This window comes from Palaemon carinicauda, chromosome 22, assembly GCF_036898095.1.
Source record: "Palaemon carinicauda isolate YSFRI2023 chromosome 22, ASM3689809v2, whole genome shotgun sequence".
NCBI lineage: Eukaryota > Metazoa > Arthropoda > Malacostraca > Decapoda > Palaemonidae > Palaemon > Palaemon carinicauda.
In genome coordinates, this window is record NC_090746.1 from 19,913,623 (window position 1) to 19,939,799 (window position 26,177).

Consider the following 26,177-nt stretch of genomic DNA (forward strand, 5'->3'; position numbering starts at 1 on the left):
GCTCTTTACACTTACCTGACCCACTTTCACCTCACCCCCAGGAAAGTCTTCCCTGGAATTTAAAATGTAACGTTACTCAATTGCTATGTGAACAGGGCGACTAGTTTACCCCCGCTACCAACTAGCGGGGGTTAGTTATACCTTGCTAAAAAATCTTTTGGCTAGTTTTCAGCATTCACCGAAATAATATCCATTGTAAAAAGCCCAAGGTTTGTATAATTAGGAAAAATATGAATTATTTCCAAATTTGTCATTTTTCAAAGAGAGATAAGCACGGGGCATGAATTATGCCATGTTCTAAATAAGATAAGATTTTTTTTCAGGCCTAGATTACTAGCAATTAGGTTGACATTACGTGACTATTTAATTGGCTGTTCAAGATTCAGACTATAAGGGTAGATCGTTTAACAACGATTTTGCTTACTGCTGGGGTTGTAACCCCACTAACCCCATGTTTGAGGGGTCAGTGCTTGTATTCTATTTCATTTCTCTTTTACACACACATACCATGTTTTGCTTTATATTCAGTATCCGAACTTTTCAACACACAATAGCTCCTGGTTAGTACAGTAGTAACACGAATGCCTTGCATTCGCATGGCAGCAGATTGATCCTCACCTTGGTCTGTGAGTTTAAGAGGTTTACAGGGGAAGTTACTGCTGTGGTTGGGTGAACATCTCTAGAGGAAACTGGAACTGAAACCAGTCACCGTTAACTTTCAAATGTTTAGTAGTACTGTATATTGTAATTTAATTTGCATCCCTGAAACCTAATGTAAATATTTGTCATCCTTAATTTCGCTTGAGAAATATTTATCCCTATTTGATGAAATTTTCATATGATTATTCATTAGACTAACCATTGTTCAATGAGCTGTTGTTTTCTGTAGTCCAAATATCCTTTATTCTTTTCACATATGTATTTTACAAATATATAGAACTTTATAAACTTATATGAACATAGATGATTTAATATAGTCTATATTCATTTACTGAACTTACTCTAATTTTGTTTAAATATGCTTTTTTTTTAACAGTCATTTACTCGTCGTTTTCGTTTAGAAGCCCATAAAAGTGTCCATGGAAATGAAGCAGAGAAGCCTTTTCGATGTAATCTTTGTCTGAGACGATTTTGTAGCAATTCTGCTCTTACTGCACATATTCGTTTTCATATCGGTAAGTTTTATTTTTTTTTACGTGTTTTCACTAATGATTTGAATTTTGAAATGAGCCTTTATTGCTCTGTATTAGTCCTTGAAATTGCTGAAATGGGGGGTTTTGGCCTATACAAGTCATTCATGTGGCCACATTTTTCCCATGTAATAACAAGAAATGGGGTAGCTTTATGGATTATGACTAAAGCTTTACTTTTATATGGAATTGTATGTTGCTTATATCCAATGTGGGAAGCTATGATAGAACTCTTTTTTGCCTCCTAGGATTGATTTCTTATATATCTTCATTCCTCACTCCCAATCTTCTTACTCTTCGTGGATTAGTTCTGATTTGGCCCTACCTCCTAAATTAATATCAAATTAATATTCAGGCAGTATATTTATTTCTATGAAACTCCCACGATTTTCATCTTGCTTCTCTGGAAGCTTGGTTTTAATGATGTTTACCCCTAAATCTAAAATAATTCCCCATATTCTTTCCTTTCAATAGACTTAGGTCTCAAGTAAAGTAATGAGATAATCTAGCAGTTAATGGCAAGATGCATTACTTGGGCATGCCACAGAACCTTTGTCTTTTCAGTCACCTTACCTATGGTTTGATAGCAGACTCCAGTTTGTTTAAATTAGGTTTTTAGTGAATTTAAAGAAGATGTCTTCTGGATTATTTGGTAACTACAGCATAGATTGTTCAAAAGAATTGTTTCAGGGCAATCATGATTTGCATTCTCTCTGTCTGGTGTTGAGGATAGTACGTTAATATATTGTGATATGAATAACCTTTGGAAAAGTATGTTTATACTGTATGGTTGCTGACCAAATTAAAAGTTCAAAGCACAAAATTAAACTTGCTTTTAGTTCAAAGGAAATACATAGAAGACTAGGCTAGTTCATTATAATGGGGATGATGACAAAAATGATATGCCAGCACCAAATTCCCACACAGTACTTGACAAATCAATTTGGGGTAATAATGAGCTTAAAAAGCTCGTTACTTCTTTAGGTTCTTATGGGAAATTTTAGAAGGCCAGTGAGTCTTTACTTGAAGGAGGTAATTCTGAATTTACATGCCATATTTTCTGAGAACTTTTTTGAAATTTATTTTTATCAATTTTTTATTTATTGATTAATATTTAAATCTCCGTTCTGAGTGGGGATACCTTGATGAGATGAAAGGGTTTGCGCATCGCAGTCATCAGTAGAGCTATACTGTTCAAGTCAGGGCCACCCATACTAGGTTGATTTGCTGTGAGCAATCAGACAAAAATCTCCCACTATTCCCAATCTGCAGTGACTAGTGTGGTGATAAAAACTGGCAAAAACCCAAATATGTATAAAACATCCCCGTCTCGGGCCCCAGTTCCCAGCGGCAGTGAAACAACTACCCTGGGTGGCAGGCAATTACTTTTCACTACAGGGAACTTGCCACCTTTGGAACTGAACCTTACAACATACAACGTTTGGACCCTGTCTATGGAAGAAGATCTTCCTGTGTTACTAGAAGAACTGAAATAAATAAATTTGGATATACTGTAATAGGATTGAGTGAAATTAGAACTTAAGAAAATAGAATTAAAAGACGGTCATATATTTTGATTCAAAGGACATGAGAGGAACAAAGAAAATGGAGTGAGTTTTCTTATTAATAAAAACCTTGGAGGTACCATAGAAGAATTTTATAGTACTGGTGATAGAATTGCAAGATTAATTATCAAAGTAAATAAGAAGCATAAACTGAAGATCATTCAGAAGTATGCACCAACAACATCCCATACAGAGGAAGAAATAGAAACTTTTTATGAAGATCATGAGATATCTATGAAAAAACATAAGACCCAAATTTACATTTGGTTTGGGGGATTTCAATGTAAAGTAGGTCAAAAGGAGAGAGGAGAAATTTCTGAAAGAAACAATCTTAAAGTCATGAACACCTTTGATAAAAAAGGAACATAGAAAATAGACATGGAGAAGCCCAAATGCAGAAACGAAAAATGAAATAGATTCTAATCTCGGTGATAAAGTTAATTTAGTTAAAGATGTTACAGTGTTAAACAAGTTAAAGTCAAGCGATCAGAGAATGGTGAGAAGCAAAATTTGTTTAGCTCAAAGAGAAAGAGAGAAAAATTAAATTTAAGAAAGAAAATAAAAACTTGTAATAAGAGATCTCTGACGAGTTAATAAAAAATAGGTACTCCCAGCTACATGATGAAATGGAAGCTAGTAAAGAAGAAATGAACATTAATTTTACAAGGTTTGTATTAGAATCAGCACAAGAGATAAGTGGTAGAGTTCCTAAACAAGATCAAGGAAAACTATCAACAAAGACAAAAAACCTAATAAAGAAAAGATTGGAAATGAGAGTAAAATCCAAGAGATGAAGTACAATTAACAGAACTATCGAAAACAATAAATAATCTAAAATCCCAAGATACTCATAAACACAATCAGACCAAATTTGAAGAAACACTAAAGAGAGGAAGAAGCATAAGATTAAAGGAAAGAAGACTTGGAACAGGGCACCAACAGATGTTTGCTTTAAAGGATGAAAATGGAAATATCCACAATAGAGATAGTGATAAAAATTGCAGAGGATTTCTATACAATGCATTACAATAGTAATATAAGAAATGACTTAAACAATAAAAATAATGAAGCACCTGAGCCGGTACCAAACGTAACAGTAGGAGAAGTAAAGAAAGCATTAAAAGGCATGAAAAGAGGCAAAGCAGCAGGAGAAGGTAGCCTAACAATTGATTTAATAACAGATGGAGGAGATTTCATAGTAGTAATACTGGTTGAACTCTACACCAAAAGTCTGCAAGAATGCTTTATACCTACAGCCTGGAAAAACTTATCATTATGCTAATTCACTAAAAGGGAGATACAAAAGACCTGAAAAATTACCGCCCAATAAGTTTACGCTCCGTAATATATAAGATATTTACAAAGATCATACTAGGCCAAATAGAACGACTGCTTGACATTAATCAACCAAGAGAGCAGGTAAGCTTTAGAAGTGGGTATTCAATTAATCAATCGAGAGAGTAAGGAGGCTTTAGAATTGGGTACCCTGTATTCAACAACAACCGTATCCATGTAATTAACCAGCTAATGGAAAAATCAACCAAGTACGACAAACCAATAATGAATGCCCTTCAAAAACTAGGAATAGAAGAATCTTATGTTAGAATACTTGAAGATATCTATACAAGAAGTACAGCAATCATCTCTCTAAATTATTTACAGTTTGTCAAGAAATTTTCAGGAATTTAGGTTGGGCAAATGGAGGAAATAATATTAATGGGAATACCTTGAAAACTTAAGATTTGCAGATGACATAATTGTGTTTAGTGAATCATGGGAAGAATTACAAAAGATGATAGAAGATTTAGATAGAGAGAACAGAAATGGGGACTAAAAATTAATATGAGTAAAAATAAGATAATGTTCAATGAAAATGCTGAGAAAAGAAATATAGTTCAGGTAGTTGGTTGACCATGGCACCAGTCACCTGTTGAGATACTATTGTGAGAGAGTTATTGGGTTCTTTGACTGGCCAGACAGTACTACATTGGATCCTTCTATCTTATTACGGCTCATTTTCCTTTCACCTACAGATATACCAAATAGTCTGGCGTATTCTTTACATATTCTCCTCTGTCCTCATACACCTGACAACAATTCTTCCTCGTTCAAGGGGTTAACTACTTTAATGTAATTGTTCAGTGGCTACTTTCCTTTTGATAAAGGTAGAAGAGAGACTTAAGGTATGGTTAGCAGCTCTTATAGGAAAAGGACATTCCAAAATCAAACCCTTGTTCTCTGGTCTTGGATAGTGCCATAGCCTCTGTACCATGGTCTTTCACTGTTTGGAGTAGAGTTCTCTTGCTTGAGGGTACACTCAGGCGCACTTTTCTTATTTCTCTTTCTCTAATTTTTATAGTTTATATATTGAATATTTAATTCAATGTGGTTACTATTCTTAAAATATTTCATTTTAAATGTTGATTACTTTTCTTGTACAGTAATGCTTCACAACACAAAATTAATAGGTTCCGTAGTGGCTTTTGTAACATGATTTTTTCGTCTTGCGAGTCGCATTTTACATGTAAATGGCCTAATTTTTTCCAGACCGTACAAAAACACCACATTAAATGATTATGAAAAGGATACACTCCACTATACAGTACTCAACAAATGACTACAATTATTTGGATCATTCAATAGTAACTTGACCATTGGTTACCTGTAAAAGAAAAGTACAATTAGAGCAAACAGTAAAAATACAGTAACATAGATGTGAAACCTTACCTTTGGAGTGAGGCGATGTCCAAGAGCGAAGTGGTGGGGCAGTAGAGGAGGATGACAAACGGCGCTAAAAGTTAACAAGTGGCAGGAAACGTAAACACTTAAATTTACAAAACAGAATAATAAATGACAGAAAACATTAACATCTTACTTTAGGAAACACATTAACAAATGGCAGGAAATGTTAACTTTATGATAAATTTAAGATTAATTTTTTTTTTCTAATTTTTTTTTTCTTTTTTTCACTTTACATTTTGTATTTTCTAAATTTATTTATGTATTTTCTTCATCACTGGCAGTTTTTTTTTTTTTTTTTTTTTTTCCGCTTGTCCTGTTAGTACAGAATTTTTTTTTTTTTTTTTTTTTTTTTTTTTTTATGGTCCAAAGAAGCTTGTTTCTGCCCTCTTCTTAAAAATTTCCTGAAGTGACTGAGGATCGTTCCTATCTCAGATGGATTTCGGCCATATTCCTTCGCGATCATCACACTTAACAGCATGCCAGCCTCTTATTTGTTTATTATTTCCATTTTCGTCTCCAGAGAAAGCATCATCCTCTTCTTTCCGTGGACATCAGCAACTTTCTTAGGACCCATGGCTGATATAATGTAATATCACACATGATACAGTACAATAGTTATGAAAGCGAAATCACAAATACTAAGTCAATGAGTACGATACCGTTGCCGAAACAAAAAGGAATAGGAACGCCAATGCGTAGATGCATGATGGGATACAGTACAGTAGATGCTGACCAACAGGAGAGCAGGTTCTTATGTTGGTAACTAGCATCTGAGTAGGGAGATAAAGCGAAATCACAAACACTAAGTCAATGAGTATGATACCGTTGCCGAAACAAAAAGGATTAGGAACGTTAATTGGGAAGATGCATGATGGGATACAGTACAGTAGATGCTGACAAAAAGGAGAGCAGGTTCTTATGTTGGTAACTAGCATCTGAGTAGGGAGATAAAGCGAAATCACTAACACTAAGTCAATGAGTATGATACCGTTGCCGAAACAAAAAGGAATAGGAACGCCAATGCGTAGATGCATGATGGGATACAGTACAGTAGATGCTGACCAACAGGAGAGCAGGTTCTTATGTTGGTAACTAGCATCTGAGTAGGGAGATAAAGCGAAATCACTAACACTAAGTCAATGAGTATGATACCGTTGCCGAAACAAAAAGGAATAGGAACGCCAATGCGTAGATGCATGATGGGATACAGTACAGTAGATGCTGACCAACAGGAGAGCAGGTTCTTATGTTGGTAACTAGCATCTGAGTAGGGAGATAACCAATCCCCAAAATGTTACCAGAAATTGAGAAAAACTAATGATTTACATCATGAAGGAAAATTGTCAGAATCAAATAATAAAGAATGTATGCTTTATATTGACCATAATCAACAGAGCAACAGTGTATTTTGATTATAAGCCCTTTATTATATCACATACACACAGAAGCATACCGTAACTTTTCATAAAAAAAAAAAATTTAAATGCCACTTTATAGTCATTGCTAGGTGGCACTTTATCATTATATTTAGATTGACATTTGATGATTACCCTTTTTGAAAATGCTCTCAATATAATTTCCTTATAAGATTATTGATTTTATAAATTCTGTCACTAAGGCAGGACAATTTTGCAAACTTTTAGGTTCTATTCCTCAGACTAGCCATGGCAAAGGAGACTGTACCATTAATCAAAGTACATGAAGATTTAGTAGATGACAGAAAATATACAATGTCAGGCTTCTCCGTCAGAACCTACATCTACAACAGGAAAAGGTTGAATACATATATGGGAAGTAGCATCAGTCTGAAAAAACGGTGTTTGTAAGAGACATGGAGTAATTTGGGATAAGGATTTTGTGCATCATGTTAAAAACCAAATTTTGTGCATCACATTAAAAACCAATGTAACATATCTTACATAATTGAAAAGACAGTAGAACTGACTGCAGAAAAGGATATGTCTGTCCATGACATCAGATCAAAGACCTCTCCTCAGGAGAAACCAACAGTTAAGTGCAAATTGTATGACCGTAAGTGTGTCATATGTGGGTTTTGAAATAAATAAAACCAGTAAATTTCTTGAAGCAAGTGTTTACTTCCCTTCAGGATGAAGTTTCACTAGGGCACATGATTTACAAGACATTAATAGTGTATTTGGTGCAGACTTATAACTATAATAAACCTAGCTTTTGTAATTACTTACTAAATTATGACAGTTAAGAAAAATCAAATAAGTAGTGATCATATTGATGAAAAGCAAATCTCATGGAGAAATGCTGAAAGTATTGGGAGTGTGCTTTCAAATGGCCTGGGATATGAGTTACGTTTTATTAGAGACTTCTTCAATAAGTATCTTGAAAAATAATTTCCACAACGTTACCTAATGTGACAAACCGTGAGAGCAAGCTACTTTTGGTCAACCACTTTGACAATAACATTTACTTTGCACAGCCCAAACAAGTAAATAAGTTAATGTTTTAAATCAAAATGTAACAGTACAGGATGTAGCCCAAACATCTCAATGTGCTGATTCAATCAAAGAATGTGTTCAACGCATATGTAAGTTACTCCTATATGTTGATTTTTTAATCTTAATGATGGATTCTTTGATGCTGCAGATTCAAATGAGTCCTTGAATGCCACTTTAATCCCAGATCCACTTGAGTTTCTTTGCTGTTAAATTTTGTTTGATTTTGAATAAGTGTTCAGAGCAAGCATTGATGAACAAGAAGTGTTAGATTTCCTGGATCATTAGGCCTCTCTGTATCAAGAGAATGTAAGTTACAAAGTCTATTTCAAATATTGTATTATAATGTTCATATTGGAGAAAAAGGAAACCATTAAACATTATGAACAGTGAAGCTAAAGTGCAATACGCATTACAAGTTTCAATCTTCTTGGTTTATGAGTAAGCTACCAGGAGCTCATGCATCATCAAACTGATATGGCAACATACTCTGTAGAATACAGGTATTCATGAAAGGAAAATTTGCTATAAAGCAAACTCCAGGATGTTTCAAAGCAGTTGGAGCTGATATGGCCTTAGAGCAAACATTTAATAGATATCGGAAGAGTCCTGCAGGAATCAATGGTAGTTCAAGGCACAAAAATTCTGATGTAAACCAATCTTTTACTACATCAAAAACTCTGTCTGAGGAGGGAAATATTCAAGCAATTACGAGACTCGTAGAAAGATGTGACAACATATTTTTAATAAGTGCAGACGAAGGTGAACTTCTCTGACATAATTCGCACGACCAACCCGAAAACAATTGCTTTCACTCTGTCAATCAAGCAAGTCATCAGTAAGATACCAAAAAAAAAAAAAAAATCAACTCAACGTGAAGATGCTCACTTGAATCGAATGCCTGATATCACTAAGGAATGAGGACACTCAATGGAAGAATTATTTCATTATGATATTTTATCTCCTTCCAATCTGTTTGATGAGCATGGCCTATTAACAACAGCAACAAAGAGAGCCATAGTTCATGAGTTGGAGAAACAATTGAAGACTGGAGATAAAACTACACCTTCAATCACCATTAAGACAGGATTTATTATGGATGTAATGGATAATGTTTATAAAATGGAGACATCTAATGTAAGAACATTTGGAGATCTTAATAATAATACATTAAATGCAACTTAGTGTTTAAAAAGTATGCTTTGTGTTTGATTCATATGTTGAAATGTCAATAAAAGATTGTGTCAGAAAAAGGAAAAGAGGCTTCCAATAGAATTGCAATACAATTTTGGCCATTATTTGCGAACAAGACAAAGCTGGAGTCCCTTCTTCATCAAGTGGCTCTGAAACATCCATGGAAAGATACATTACAGCACTAGAGATTTATGCCAGGAATTTCAGTGGTCCAGATGAATATAATCTCACTCCACGCAAGTTGGCTGCTGGGGTGGGAACTGAAGCTCCAGAACTGAATTCTGAAGTAGAAGAACCAGACCTACAATGCATTGTTTATACTATTATTATTATTATTATTATTACTAGCCAAGCTACAACCCTAGTTAGAAAAGCAAGATGCTATAAGCCCAAGGGCTCCAATAGGGAAAAATAGCCCAGTGAGGAAAGGAAATAAGGAAATAGATAAATGATGAGAATAAATTAACAATAAATCATTCTAAAAACAGTAACAATCAAAACAGATATGTCCTACATAAACTATTAACAATGTCAAAAACAGATATGTCATATATAAACTATAAAAAGACTCATGTCAGCCTGGTCAACATAAATACATTTGCTCCAACTTTGAACTTTTGAAGTTCTACTGATTCAACTACCCGATTAGGAAGATCATTCCACAACTTGGTAATAGCTGGAATAAAGCTTCTAGAATACTGTGTAGTATTGAGCCTCATGATGGAGAAGGCCTGGCTATTAGAATTAACCACCTGCCTAGTATTACAAACATGATAGAATTGTCCAGGAAGATCTGAATGTAAAGGATGGTCAGAGTTATTAGAAATCTTATGCAACATGCATAATGAACTAATTGAACGACGGTGTCAAAGATTAATATCTAGATCGGGAATAAGAAATTTAATAGACCATAAGTTTCTGTGCAACAAATTAAGATGAAAATCAGCAGCTGAACACCAGACCAGAGAACAATACTCAAAACAAAGTAGAATGAAAAAATTAAAACACTTCTTCATAATAGATTGATCACCGAAAATCTTGTAAGACTTTCTCAATAAGCCAATTTTTTGTGCAATTGAAGAAGACACAGATCTAATGTGTTTCTTAAAAATAAATTTATGGCGAGAATCACACCTAAAACTTTAAAAGAGTCATACAAATTTAAAGAAACATTATCAATACTGAGATCCAGATGTTGAGGAGCCACTGTCCTTGACTTACTTACAATCATACTTTAAGTTTTGTTAGGATTCAACTTCATACCCCATAATTTGCACTATGCACTAATTTTAGTTGAATCTCTATTAAGGGATTCACCAACCCCAGATCTACATTCATGGGATGTAATTAATGCAAAGAGAGTAGCATCATCTGCATATGCAACAAGCTTGTTTTCTAGGCCAAACCACACGTCATGTGTATATAGTATGAAAAGTAAAGGGCCAATAACACTACCCTGTGGAATACCAGATATCACATTCCTATACTCACTATGGTGCCCATCAACAACAACTCTTTGACATCTATTACTTAAGAAATCAATAATAATGCTAAGAAACAACCCACCCACTCCCAACTGTTTGAGTTTGAAAAAAAAGGCCTCATGATTAACACGGTCAAAGGCAGCACTAAAATCAGGGCCAATCATACGAACTTCCTGACCACAATCAAGAGATTTCTGTACAGCATTGGAGATTGTAAGGAGGGTATCGTATGCTCCAAGGCTTTTACGAAAACCAAATTGCAAACTAGGGAATAGATGATTACCTTCAGCAAACCTATTAAGATGTTTTGCCAGAAGACGTTCAAAAACTTTAGATAATATGGGAGTTATGGAAATGGGTGGTAATCAGTGGGACTTGATCTATCACAAACACATTTACATAGAGCAGTAACATTACCAATTCTCCAACAAGTGCTAAAAGCTCCTCCTCTTGCTAAGTTGCGCAAAATAACAGATAACTTTGGAGCTAAGAAATCTGTTGTCTTTATAAAAAACAAAGGAAAAATACCATTTGTGTCTACACCTCCATAAGCATCAAGGTCCATCAACAGAGCTTTAATCTCACGAGATCAAAAAGCTAAACTAGTTAGTTTAGCCTCAGGAAAACAGGAATGAGGAAGTTCAAGTTTTTCATTACTCTGTTTACTGTCAAACACATCAGCCAAAAGGGCTGCCTTTTCCTTTGGACAGTGAGTGACTGAGCCATCTGGTTTAAGTAAAAGGAACTGTTGCATCTACACCAAAGAGTGCAGATTTAAGGGTAGACCACCAATTATGTTCCTGAGTTGTACCAGAAAGGGTTTCTTTTATGGCTAAATTGTACTCCTTTTCAATTGAGGCATAAACTCTCTGAGCAAAAGTTCGAAGCTGAGTATAGTTGTTCCAGGTCAAATCTGATCTGTTACCCTTCCAAAGATGATAGGCCTCCTGCTTCTCCAAATAACTACGTCTACAGTCATCATTGAACCACGGTTTGTCCTTCATTCGATACCTTAGCACACGAGAAGGGATACGCCTATCAATTATGTTGACTAGATTCTCATTCAAAGGGATAACAGGATCTACACTACTATATAATTGTGACTAATTTAAGCACAAAAGATCATGCAAAATCCCATTCCAGTCTGCTTGGGATTTCCTATAAATTTTACAAGAGTATGATATATCAGGGACAGGCAGCTCAGTTTTAACTACTAATGAAATCAAGACATGATTAGATGTCTTCGTGCAGTTCAACAAGGATGCAACCAACTTTTAATCCTTTCATCTGATACTAGTGTCTTAATTCTATTCTTGTATCACCGGAATGAGCGTCATTATCAAGGATGCAGTGAACTGTGGATTAGAACTGGATATGGGGATGCAGTCAGGTATATTGCCAATCATATGTTGACTTGCTCAGCTGGGGGTGGGGGGGACTATACCAAGTGTTGCCTGCAGTACATTTCCTGACTAGCTGTGACTGCACAAGTAAATTTGGGACTAAACTTACTGCTCTGAAGGAACACCCAGAAATGCATTTAAAAGAATTTGGAACTAAATCACATGATTTCTGTTTTATTTAAAGCTGAATGGGAGCCCTTGATCCAACATTATATGGTCATAAAATAAATTATGATCTCTTGCTTCCAACTGATGGAAAGAACCCCATACCTAAGAAATTCACTGTGATGTGCAGTTGTACAAAATGTGGAATATATTACATATTCCTTGCTGCAACTTTTGTAAATGTCAAAGTGGCTTGATTGTAAGTGATGCAACATGTAGCAATCCTTTGGTTACATTATGGGATGAGGAATTTTAGCAAAAGCACAATCATGAGAAACAAATACTGTCATTTGTCCATTCAAACTTGTCTTAATTTGGTTCTTTACGAATTTAAGTTAAAACTTGAAATATTTAGCCATGAATATTAATAAACAATAGATATTTCAATCATAAACTTAATACATGTATTTACATTACCAAATATACTGAATTTATCTTTTGATATTAAAGCATGTAAGCTAAGTTTTAAACAAAGTTCATTTTATACTGCTAATGATGGAGGGAGAAACCCAATGTTTGTCCTATTACTAATGAATTTGTTGAACTACCTAAAAAGTTGTCTGATTTTCCTTCTAAGCTTGAAGGGATTAATTTTGATTAAAACTATTTTTTGTGGATCTTCGAAGTAATTTAATTCAACCAATAAAACTTCCTGATTTCTCATGTCATTTGTACCCATTTAATACTAAAACTACATCATAGGTTAATAAAAAATTTCTTGCTATACTTAGAATTTATAAAGTCAATAATTATTTTCAGAGAACTGTGTAATCTATACATTTTTTTTTAACATACATAATATTCATCAAATATTAATGTACACACTGTGGTAGAGAGCAATAAACATAAACTGGCATTATGAAAACAGTTTTTACGAAAAGTTACAAAGTTACATTATGCTCCTATGTGCATAGAATGTTATAATATGCTTATCATTTTAATAAATGTTGCTCTCTTGATTATAGTCAATATAAGCCATCCATTCTTTAGTATTTTTTTATTCTGAAAATTTTTCCTTCATGGGGTAAATCATTAGTTTTCTCAGTTTCTAGTAACAATTTGGGGATTTATGATCTAAAATAGCCCTAAAAGTTGTTTATTTATATATCATTGGAAAGAATAATTAAAAGGAACAATTTGCTTTGTAAATGATCATTTTGCATTGGTTTTAAATGGAGATATGGGCATTTTTAGTACAGGTACCGAGTTTATGGGTCGAGATTATCGCCCGTTTAGGTGAAATTAGGCCTAAATTTCTCACTTGCTCTCAGGTTTCAGAATTTCTATCCTGATTTTTCTGATAATTCAAGGTGTTCACTATACTGTAAAACCGAATTAGGTGAATTACGGTACATCTCGTGCACATGGGAACCCACCTGGCCATGAATTGGTAAACAAAATTAAATTATAAAATATAAAATGCCTCTTTCTCTTAAAAGAAAAGTATTTAATGAGATGCATCAGGAACTTGGAGCCTTACTAAAGCCTTAGAACATGTGCTAGAGTAGTAGCTTGAGGGTACACTCGGGCATGCTGTTCTGTCTTGTTTCTTGTCCTCTTGTTTTGTTAAAGTTTTTTACAGTTTATATGGGAGATACTTATTTTAATGTTGTTACTCCTAAGAATTTTATTTTTCCTTGTTTCCTTTCCTCACTGGGCTATTTTCCCTGTTGGAGCCCCTGGGCTTATAGCATCCTGGTTTTCCAACTAGGGTTGTAGCTTAGCAAGTAATAATAATAATAATAATAATAATAATAATAATAATAATAACTGAAATAGCTATGGAAAGAAAAATGATGGGAATAACACTGAGACAGAAAAAAAGCAACATGGATATGTGAGCAAACTAAAGTAGAGGATATTCTAACACCTTGTAAGGAAAAGAAATGGACATAGGCAGGACATATTCTGAGAATGACAGACAATAGATGGACATAAGAATAACAGAATGGGTCCCTAGAGATTGTAAAAGGAGCAGAGGAAGGAAGAGAAGACGATGGATCAACGAACTAAGGAAGTGTGTGGCCATGCACTGGCACAGAAATACCGTAAACAGATGCAAGTGGAAGGACATGTCTAAGACCTTTGTTCTACAGTGACTTGGTAACGGCTGATGATGGTGAAGATTTTAATCATTGTATATCTTCAAATTCAATACACAACAACATTACCTGGTTGTATGCAAAAGAATTTGTGTAGGTGGAACAGGGTTTTGTTAACAGGTGTATGACCACTCGAGTCTTGATGCTCGTCACTTCAACTTGAAAAGGAGAAACAGTGGTCCTAAGTCAGGAAAGTACCCACCATTATGAAAAGAGGCATAATTCAACCTTGTTATATTAAATGAGTACAATACATTGGTATCAAAATTTACAAGCAATGTTTTCCATGATGGCAACTTCTTTATGAAGACTTTTTTTTTTTTTTTTTTTTTTTTTAAACCTTGCTTTAGGACTCCTGACAAAATAGCAATTTCTTGTGATCCATTTCATGGGGGAGGTGTTTTTTTATTATAATTCAAATAGTTATTCCATTAAATTACAAAGAAGCTGTAATATTTTTCACATTTTATGGCCATTGTCTGAAGGTTAAATTAAATTTTCCTTATTTACTATCACATGCACTTTATACTAATCAATGGTACATGTTTCTTCTTTGTGGTGTATCTAGTTTGGAATTTTTTGGTTTTGAATTTCAATATTTTGACATTTTATAGGTGAGTCCACGAGTGTATATGATCGAAATAAATGTCGAGGGATAAATGTAATGCTGTGATAATTTCTCTTTTGTTATAGGAGGGTGTTGGTACTGTACATGAAGTAGGCAGTTTTCCATAGGGTGGTTTTGTATAGCCCATACCTTAGGCTAGGTTAATTGGATTGGAATTCCTTGGGCTAAGCTACCATGTACTGTAAGCCTGCCTTTGATTGTCATCATTTAATGTGGTGTAGCATAACATTTGATATTTGTTACCATAAGTAGGTATATTTTGAGCATATTTGAGGTGCAGGGGAAAAAGATTCTAGGAGGTAAGTAGGTATAGCTATTGGAAGAGCTTTAGAGCAGTTGAATGAAAGCGTAAAGCCTTCTATAATTTATATTGATTAATGGTGCAGCTTCTTAAAGTAAATTATTTCATCAAAGTTGATGGTTAATGCACACATCTAAGTTGAATTTTAATATATTGATGAAGTAAATTCTCAGAAAATGCTCGTATGTATAGCACTGTGTATTTTAATAATTTACTAGAGGAAAACTGCAAATTTTAATTAAAGTTTACTGGGCCGTAGGACAGGAATTACACAAATTGTAGACTCTTGATCCTGGAACAAGATTTCTGTAGACTTCCTCTCTAGGTATACAAGTTGCTTTCTATCTTCGTCTCATGTGAAGTCTGCTCTCTCTTTCTTGTAGTTCTTGGACCTTATAACTGCATAACAAGAGACAGCCAATCTCCTGCCTTCCTCAAAGGTTCCTTCTCTGTTGCTTGGTGGATATCTATCCATTTCTAAAGACAATGTAGTATGCGAACGCCAGACCGCAAGGGGTGTCCAATAAGGCCTAACTCTAACTGGCCTTTCTACAGGGATACTGGCTGGACAGGACTGACTGATGTGGAGACTTTACTACTTTTATATGGTACATTTCAAGGTGTGACAACCAAGATGGCTGCTGGTGACATGTAGACTTCCGGTGACACCTTCATTCAAAAGAAATTCTGATGTTTATCAGACCTGCGTCGCGTTACTGTTTTAATGACCTGTTTCCCGGTCAAACTGTTTGGTTTACAAAACATACGATAGAAACTTCCTATATACAATCGCTTTAACTCTATTATCGTGTTTTTCTGTTTTATTGTACTTGTTCACGAAATCAATATAATTTATCGATGTTTCGCTCTCTTAATTAATGAAATTAACCTATTCATGACAAAAGGCTCCTAACAATGGAAACAGAAAAGGATATCTATAAAATTTCAAACTTGAGGAGAAGGCAGTGATAGGATTTGGGGCAACTTGGAGTTATCAAGGATAGAGATGGAAACATAGTACATAGGGATGACGACATTAACCCCTTGGCCCTGTGGTAGCAGCTCAAGCTATTATCTGACCTTTCCAGTTCCTCTGGGACAGGGAAGTCTTGTCTTGATTTTATGGTATGCTTGACAGTGTGAAAGCAGTCTGCAGATGATCCACCTTTCTCTCTGTCTCCTCCCTTGGAGTTCCATACATCAAAACAAGTCTTCCCAGGTAAGATTGCTAGAGTTTGTTTACAAGTATTCTCCCCCCGTTTTCTGCTAGGCAGGGAAGACGGTGGATGTATAAACTCTTTGCCTTTTGGTTTTGGAGTTTTATCCAGTCACTGTGACCCTAGGGTCTAGTGTCTCTTATGTTTATGCTCTCTGGTCGCGCGGTGCTCTTACACATCGCGTGGCGGATCCCAGTCTCTCAGACCCCACCATCATCATGTCGGGTCGAGAGACAGGGGTGGGTTGATTTAGTCCTCTGCCCTCATTCGAGACCAGGTCTATATCCGGGCAGTTATCTGTCCACAAGCAGCAAAGGCAGACCTCCCACCAACCAGTGAGTCTCCCTATATTAAATGGTTACGAGGTTTGTATATCGCGTCGGAACAAATTATAATTTGTTCTAAATTGTATTTTTCCCAGCTATACAAACCTGTAATCATTTAATATAAATGCCCGCCTCTACCACCCCTCTCATGTTCCACATTGAGCCTAAAGTGTTTGAATGAGGAAAGCGGGCTGGCGGTGGCTCATTCCGCCAGCCAACCAATCAGCACAACTGCCTGGTTTTCTTTCTCTTTGGCTGTTTCAGCTGAGCTGAAGCGAATTCCTATATTAAATGTTTACGGGTTTGTATAGCTAGGAAAAATACAATTTAGGACAAATTGTCATATAGCATTGTTCATAGTTTTCGCAAATAAAAGTTAGCGTAATATAATTTTTTCAATTTACTGATATTCTACGCAGTATTTGTCATGTTTTAGATGTGCATTCCCTGTTTCCAATCCCGAGAAATACCCAAAACCTGAATTTTTCAGTTCATAGTGTCAGTCACATGAAAGATGGAACAACAGAAGAACAAGTTAACCTTATTGTCAAACTAAATTTATATTACTCTCTCTCTCTCTCTCTCTCTCTCTCTCTCTCTCTCTCTCTCTCTCTCTCTCTCTCTCTCTCTCTCTCTCTCTCTCTCTCTCTCTCTCTCTCTCTATCTCTCTCTCTCTATATATATAATATATATATATATATATATATATATATATATATAAAACGTAAAGTCCATTATTACTGATGAGTAATTTTATATATTTTGACGGCTATTTATCATGAAATTATTGTGGAATAACATTGTCACTTCAATGAATATAAAGGTTTTTTTTAACACAAAACCACAGTACTGTACCATAATTTAGAGAAAATTATATAAAACAAATTTCTGAAAAATCATTCTATAATTACTTCACAATTACAGTACTTGAAAATTTTTTGGGTTATTTAGAGTGAAATACAATAGAAAATAAAGCAAAGTTTTGAAACATTTATTCTGTAAACAGCAGTAAAATAAATAAACATTGAAATGTTGGTTAGTATAGAGTAAGTGTGCATATATATAAGATGGTGACAAATCTCATATAAAGCTGCTGAGGACGGATCCGCTGCCTCTTAGTGAAGGGGTCAAGAGTCATGTTCTTCCTCTGCCCCTTAGCTGTAGCTTGAGAGAAAATGAAGCAGCTCTCTTAGGGGCTAAGATATTGATAGAGGAAGAGCACTAGTTGCTTGACAAAGTCTTGTGTGAGATGCTTTCACAATGATAGATACTGGGAGATTGAGACAGATTCAGCTAGAGAGATGGCGTTCTGCAGGGAGGGAGACCGCAAAGACTGGGTACTAAAAAGTGTAGGTGGTTTGAAAATGTAGGGCAGCACACAGCAGTCCTAACCATGAGTTTCACAAAGAATCTAAACTTTATTTAAAATATGCACTTCTGGACCACAGTAAATGGACATAGTTTGGTTCATGACGTAGCCTAGTCGAGCAGTATATATGCTAATTTTAGGTCTTGTGTATAATACTACCCCGTAAGTTAGCTTCAAAATTGTCTTCGGAATTTTAAGGATACTCTAGTATAAGCAGTAATTATTTTTATTATTTGAAAACTATAAATGACCTATCTTTCTCCTTTAATGGTGTCTCGCTTCCATCAGTGTTTGGTAGTCAACAATATAAGTATTAGAGTGGACGTTCATAGAAATAAACAACTTTAATAATGAAATTTGTAATTTTGTTACTCGCCTGATGTTCATGTTCATGCCTACCCTCCTCCCCACTGACTTGTGGTGTCAAGAAGATAGGGAATCTTTTTGACTTCCAGACTGTGGTGTGCCCAAGCATCACTTCTTTACATTAACTGCTAGATCAAAGACAATACAGGAAAGTGTACCGATAAAAAAACCTGTGCACCTGATCAGTGCCATCTATTGCCGACGCGCCCAACTAATTGGGTAAAAATCTACAGGATTCAGTATTTCTGAGAGTTTATATGTTACTATTAACAGTTATCCAATAATTGGTCTATTATTATTCATTGTAATTTTCCATATATTCATATTACATTACATGGATCGTTAGACTACCTATATTTTTTTCATATTTACATACATAGCTTGTTCATTTACAAAATGCAACTTGAGGTTAAGCTATGTATTTCATGTTTATATGATATTGCAAATATAACTTACAGAATATGGGAAAGACACACATCCAAAATAATAGGACTGTGCCTAAGACTAAACTATAGGTGGGTAGATTAGTGGTGGGTGGTCTAATATTGTCTTAGGCTTGTTAACAGTCACATTTTTCTCATACCATATAGAGATATGGTCAAAATAGATGTTGTGTTTTTTTTCTACATTTAATGTGATTTTTGTTTCTAGAGGTATGACTTTGCTCTTACATAGTAAAATAAGGGCCCCTCAAAGTAGCCTTAGCCTCTATTAGGTCCTGTTTCAGTGTATAATCTTGGACTTTGATAAAGTACACATGTTCTTCAAGTTATAATCATATATACATTTGATATACAACCTTACCTTAATTTGACCTCGATAAGTGCTAGGAAAAAATGCACCATTAAATTATAGTTGTTCCAACACGAAGTACTTACCTTGAACTACTTTCTTAGGAGTATCTGGGATCTCATCCCATCCGACCAGAGTTTTGTGTAGTTTACCCTAAACCCATTTTCAATGAGGGGTAACCTCAGGCGGAGTGATACGCTCCCTGAGGCTAACCCCGGGTCAGAGAGCATGCTTGCTCAGGTCTCGACCTCCAGTAAGTTCTCTGGTCGCGTCGCGATATCATCTCGCCGCTCTCCTTAATCCCAGTGTGACTTGTGTGTCCCCGACCCTTTGTGTCCCACGCGGTACCCACGTGGTTCAATTGTGCTTTCTCTTTGTGCTTTCCCTGTGTGCGCTTGTGTCTCGTAGTGCTTCTCCTTCATCATGGAGCATCCTCGCCGTTGTCCTGGGCCTATGGCCGGCAAATCGTTTGGAGCATTCCTTTCGAAACCCGAAGTTGACCCGCACCCCTTGTGTTCCTCGTGCAGGGGCAGCGTGTGTTCCCCTTCCGCCACGTATCCGGAGTGCGAGTCGTGGAATGAGGTGCAGTGGGTGCGGTATAGCACCAAAAAGAAGAAGACGACGAAGAAGTCGCCTAAGAAGACCAACGTCCCTTCCTCCCTTGCTTCGATGGGCTCCTCGTCGGTCCAAGCTTCTCTCCCAACCTCCCCTACCCAGAGTAGGGGACGAGGTAAGTCCGTTGCGGGAAAGAGGCCCGTGGCCCTTCCCCCAAGAGACTGACCTTCATGACAGTGGGGTTGTGGCGTCTTTCCAGGCGAGTAAGGGGTCTGAGGGAAGGGCGGGAGTGTTTTTGGGAGACGGTGGCCTGGTGCCTGCAGGTCACGTCTCCTCTGATGACCCCATGTGGGGGGAAAATGTTGCTAATTCCTCTCCAGCCTCTTGGGCGTGCTTTTCAGGTGGTTCAGCCGCCGAGGGAAACGTCGAGAAGGAGCTTTCCCCGCCGTCGGACCCACTGCGTGGTGTCCCCTTAGACGCCCTTCAGGTCCCCGATGAGGATGGAGGAAGACTTCGGGACCTGGTCTCCCACGGGAGAGCCTCCTCGATCCCCCTCAGCGTCGTCGGCCGTCTTCCCAGAGGTGTTTTTGCAGGCGTCGTCTTCCACGGAGCGTCGCAGGAATCCTCCTACACCCAACGCGGGAGGCGAGGCCTTCGAAGAGGGCCTATAAGTCATCGGTCTCCTCAGTGGAGGAGCTTTCCTGCTCTTCGGAGGATGAAGCGCTGAGGAAGCTCAGGAGACGAAGGAGGAAGTTGTCGCGCTCTCGCTCCCTCTCGAGGTCGCGCCACGAGAGTCTGCGCCCAAGATCCCCCAAGAGCAGTGAGTGGGTGATGGTTCACCGTGACAGGCTGTTGGAGCTAGCTGCGGCGCCGGGCCCTTCAAGTTGGCGCCCGAGGACGAGCTCCCCGGATAGATACAGTAGGGTCCCGAATTATGCGAGAATTTGGTCGATTAATGACCTCGTGTAAATGGAAAATCGCGAATTTCGAAACACACAACTAACAGAAATAATTCCATTGCGGCCATGGCAACCAGCAATTTGCCTATTCAAATGTGTTTACTACCCATTTCCAATACTTTCTTTGTACTATACTGTATTTCTTTATAATATCAAATTGTTTTTGTAAATAAATAAAACATTTAATATACTTTAAAGTTCTAATAACTTGAAAAATGGTTAAAATTACAATCAGGATAGGTGTAAACACCATATATTTCCCGTTATAACACAACCCAAAATACAGACAAATTTTAATGTTTGTCATATCTATTGTATAATACAAGTGGTGAATAGCAAAACCATCACTCTATAGACTAGCTTGTTGTATGATTGAAAATCCAGAATTATCAAAATAAAGGCGATTTTATATCATGCGTTTCCTAAACAGCTAAAAAGCACAATAGAAAAACGACAACCAATGTTTTTTTTACGTTTATCTCTGATCACAACGAAGAAACAGACGCATTTATACATCTGTGTTTTTGAATTGACAGCAATTTTACCAAGTATAGATTATATGTTGAATTTGTTATTACCAATGTTCTAATTATTTTTTATTAGAACTTTCAAATAAATGAAATGAATGCCATTTATGAAATGTTTTTCTTTATGATGCCGCCTGAAACGGAAACCTTCCATTTGTTTACGCTCCATCTTCGATCATAATAAACAAACGAATGCATTAAACACACATGATCTAAGTCATAACTAATGATATTACAAACATTTAGTAAACATTATGTTATTACAAATATTTTACTTACCGTATCCATATAAATTCCTAAATTCGTAGCAAAGCTGGAATTTTTTTTTTCCTTAAGCGTTTAATCCACAATAGCAAACTGCCGCTAATGACAGAGTGATAACTTACGATAATTCTAAACTGTTACGAAAGATAATTGTCCTTTCCATATCCAAAATACTTTTCCTAACTTCAGTTATAAGTCAACTTGTACCCACCTCAATTATGGATCCATATGCAAAAAAGATAAAAGAAGAAAGTACTAGGCCTATTTTTAAAGTCACCGAACAATTAGGTTACCGCTATAACGTTCGATGAGAGAGAGAGAGAGAGAGAGAGAGAGAGAGAGAGAGAGAGGGATGGTTTTAAAGTACTAAACAATAAATATGATAGGTTATAACACATTGGTGTTTATGTAATATTAACTGTATAGATGGTTTGAATAAGTTAAGAAATGGTGTAAACAATTCTTTGTTATTGTATTCGCGCGGAAGCTAGACAGCTGATGTGATCACAGCCAAAAGTAAAACAAAAATAAGTTAGCAATACTCGATTTTTAAAACACACCCGAAATTTAACAACATAAGTACATGTTTTATTATAGCGCAATTGACATTTAAAGAGTAAAAATTTTCTGGAATAGAATGGTGTTTCCTAAAAAATAGTGGTTTGCGGACGAAATCGGTTACCGTATTTTAAGCTATGATCGAAATGGATGTATACACGGTATAATTTTTTCGTTTTGTATTTAATTGACACTTCAAGAAAACCGATTTTGGTTTCTTCATCTATTTGTAAGTATTGTATAACGAGAGAGAGAGAGAGAGAGAGAGAGAGAGAGAGAGAGAGAGAGAGAGAGAGAGAGAGATATGACGCAGAAGGTTACAGACCTAGAACAGGGGAGGATGCAGGTGGGGGGAGTGATGAGATAGGCTGGGTGGACTCGCAGAGGAGACGGTAGGAAGGGGGGGAAGGGGGGATTTGGTTGCCAGTGGCTAAAAATAGATTCTGAAAGACGGTAAAGGGAAATACGAATCCCATCGAATAAACAGAATAAGGAAAGGGAATAAGATCCAGAGGAATAATAGATATAATGGAATGAAAATGACTAGATGGTGTTAGTTGTGATAAGAATAATTTAGATATTTGAAATAAGAGTGTCTGAGGAGGTATAGAAGGAATTCGTGATAAATATAGAGGAATATCAAAGGATACAGTTAGTTTGCATTAAAGGGGTTGTTATCGTTTATCGGCAGTGAATAGCCTAAACTTCGGTAACGAGTCGTCAATATCTCTCTCTCTCTCTCTCTCTCTCTCTCTCTCTCTCTCTCTCTCTCTCTCTCTCTCTCTCTCTCTAGATTTTATTTTACCGTCTACTCTACAAAACCAATGTTTGCAAATCAAATGTATACTGTTTAAAATATGACAAAATATTGACGACTCGTTACCGAAGTTTAGGCTATTCACTGCCGATAAATGAACCCAGTCTACTCGTGAAAACCTTGAACGCCCAGAGGGAAAAATAAGGCTTTTAAATATACTGTACTAAACAAAAATAATGCTTTAATATACCATCATTAACACTACCATTACAATTATCGTAAGGTTGGAGAAAGATAAAGATTGCCGAGAACGTAACCACATTTCTGTTTACATTTTGTCAGCTGGACTCGCACAGTTAACAGTTGATTTCATTGTTGATGTGGAATTTTATCCTTAAATAGGCTATTCATTATGAAATTATGTTAATGAAATGTAATGTTGATATTGTTTTGTAACATTTATTATAAATCACTGTATTTAGGGCTACCAATATAGCTACAAAATGTATCAAATCTATTGTCTTTTTAAGAAAAGACAATAGATTTGATACATTTTGTAGTGCTTGACTCGCGAACTTTGAACAGCCTCGCAGATACAGAAAATTTATTTTTGAAAAATAGCGATCGCGGAAAAGGGGAATCGTGTAATTCGAACACGCTTAATTCGGGACCCTACTGTACTCCTCCGGCAGCAGCAGCACCCGACGGAGGCGTAAAACCGTGAAGGTTCCGGCTCCATCCGCCCAGTGGAGAGAGTCGCTCCTTCGGTCTGGCAGCAGAGTCCTGACCTCCAAGGGCCACCTAGCTCGTCACGAGCGCAACCCTCGGCTTTCCTCGACGGGCAGGCCCGCAGGTTCGAGAACCTACGGGAGAGATGTTGGACCCAGGATGGAGGTCCCCGTTCCGACGGCGATGCCCGTCCTTCGTCGTGAACCCCCGCGAGAGCGTCGGTCCAGGACTCCCCCACGTGTGAGATCCTCCGTCGGAGTACCCCCGTCACATGTGCCAGCACCCCCGTCGGAGGAGCTCGACGACCATGGAGAGGGGTCAGCAGCGGAGGTATCGGCCTATCGGAGGGTGATAGGCCTCATCAGAAGTCACCACAGGCTGGACGTACCGGAACCCTCCTCCGAAGATGCATGGCGTTCCAGCCTCAACAGAATAGTGGACACCCCGGTCCAGCAGCGCCCCTCCTTGGCCCTCCCTTTGGCGAGGGACGTTAAGTTGGGAAAAGTCCACGTGGACAGGATCGTGGCCAACCACGCCGAGGCGCCCAAGAGCCAGAGCGCCTCCAAGCTGCTCCAGGGCCTGAAGTCCCAAAGCAAGTTCTACCTCCCAGAGGGACAGTGAGCGGGCGCCTGTACACTGGAGCCAGCACTCACCGTGTTGGGGCAAGGAGCCTCAGAAGAAAGGGCGTCCATGGCTACGATCTGCTTCTCTCCTTCGGAGGCGGTCATGTGGAGGAGATATCGAAGGACCTAGTCAACGTCTCCTCCTGGCTGGACTGGTGGGCCTCCACCCTGGTGGGCGTTCAGTCGTCCTACGACCTGACAGTATCAGAGACCCAGGCCTTGCTAAAGGAACTCATCAGTTTGGGAGGCAAGGCCCTGAAATTCCTATCATACCAGTCGCTAGCCTTGTCCACCAACTGGGTCCTACGAAGGAGGGACACCGTTTTAAGCAAGCTGACTAGGAGGCTGCCGGACAGAGAGGCCAGATCTCTGAGGAACCTGACCCTGTGGGACGATGCAATCTTTCCCCTGAAGGCAGCGGAGGAATCGATGGAGAGAGTTCGGAGGCTGAAGGAACCGTTCGAGACCAGGCCCCACCCGGTCAGAAGGCCGACGTTCAGAAGGTCCTCCGTCGACACGCCTCGCCCTCCTCGGCCGCTCCTAACCAGCCTAGGAGAGACAACTCGGCGACAGCATGGTCCCAGTCATCTCAGCCCTCCTGTAGGGGATCAGCCTCGACCCAAACCTCCTATAGGCCGTCCTTCGCGGCGTCCAGAAGAGGGCGTTCAGGTCGCTCCTCGAGGAGAAGATAGGGAGGGAGGCCCCCTAATCCTGCCGAAGCCTCAGGTGGGGGGATGCCCCAAACGTTCTTGGCAAGCATGGGAAGAACACGGAGCAGACCCGTGGACCGTGACAGTTCTGAAGGAAGGGTACAGGTTGCCCTTCCTAGTGGACCCTCCACCTCTGATACCAGACCAGCAGGCGGAGTGGCTAGCCCCCAAGGATCCCTTGAAACGGACAGCTCTGCAGGGAGAGGTCTCAGCAATGTTGGCAAAAGGGGCATTGGAACCTGTTCAGGACCCAGGTCCGGGGTTCTACAGCTGGCTGTTCTTGGTGGACAAAGCGACAGGAGGATGGAGACTGGTCATAGACCTCTCAGCCCTCAACAAGTTCGTCTGCAAGACCGACTTCAAAATGGACACCCCAAAATCAGTCTTGGCATCCTTGAGAGAAGGGGACTTCATGATGTCAGTAGATCTCAAGGATGCTTACTTCCAGATCCCGGTTCATCCCTCCAGCAGGAAGTACCTACGGGTAAAATGGGAGAACCAGACGTTGCAGTTCAAGACCCTCTGCTTCGGGTTGTCCACTGCCCCCCAAGTCTTCACAAGGGTCTTCACAACGGTCTCAGTCTGGGCACACGAACAGGGCATTCGCCTGATTCGTTACCTGGACGACTGGTTGCTACTTTCAGCCTCAGAGGAAGTACTGAAGGAGCAAGGCGCGATGTTGCTGCGGTTCTGCAACGTTCTGGGGATCACCATCAACCTAAAAAAGTCCCAACTGATACCCTCCACCAGGACAACCTACCTCGGGATGGTTCTGGATTCCCGGTTAGTGAAAGCCTTCCCCTCCGCGGACAGGCTGGACAACTTAGACCAGGTCCTCCGCCCCTTCCTGACGGACCAACCCAGGAGAGCGAAGGACTGGCAGAGACTGATAGGCCACCTTGTTGTCTTTGGAGAAACTGGTCCCCCAGGGCAGGCTAAAGCTCAGAGAGGTCCAATGGAACCTAAAGGAAAGCTGGACCCAAACGGATTCCCCCCACAGAGTGGTCCCGGTGTTTCCGAACACGAAACGGCCCTTTGCGGCCGATCCTCCGGAGATGCTCCTGTTCACGGACGCATCGAAGGAGGGGTGGGGTGCCCATCTCTTAGGGAAATCAGCAAGAGGGAACTGGACAGCCCTAGAGAAGACCCAGCACATAAACGTACTAGAGATGAGGGCAGTACA

The 26,177-nt window shown here is 38.4% G+C and overlaps 1 protein-coding gene across 1 annotated transcript in view; it reads left to right on the forward strand.

Moving 5' to 3' along the window:
* The window catches only part of LOC137616354 (uncharacterized), a 335,573-nt gene that overhangs the window by 256,520 nt on the left and 52,876 nt on the right, over positions 1–26,177 (forward strand). The window contains exon 18 of the mRNA XM_068346014.1: positions 1,037–1,175. Within this exon, the coding sequence (XP_068202115.1) occupies positions 1,037–1,175 (139 nt within the window). The remainder of the gene's footprint in view (positions 1–1,036; positions 1,176–26,177) is intronic.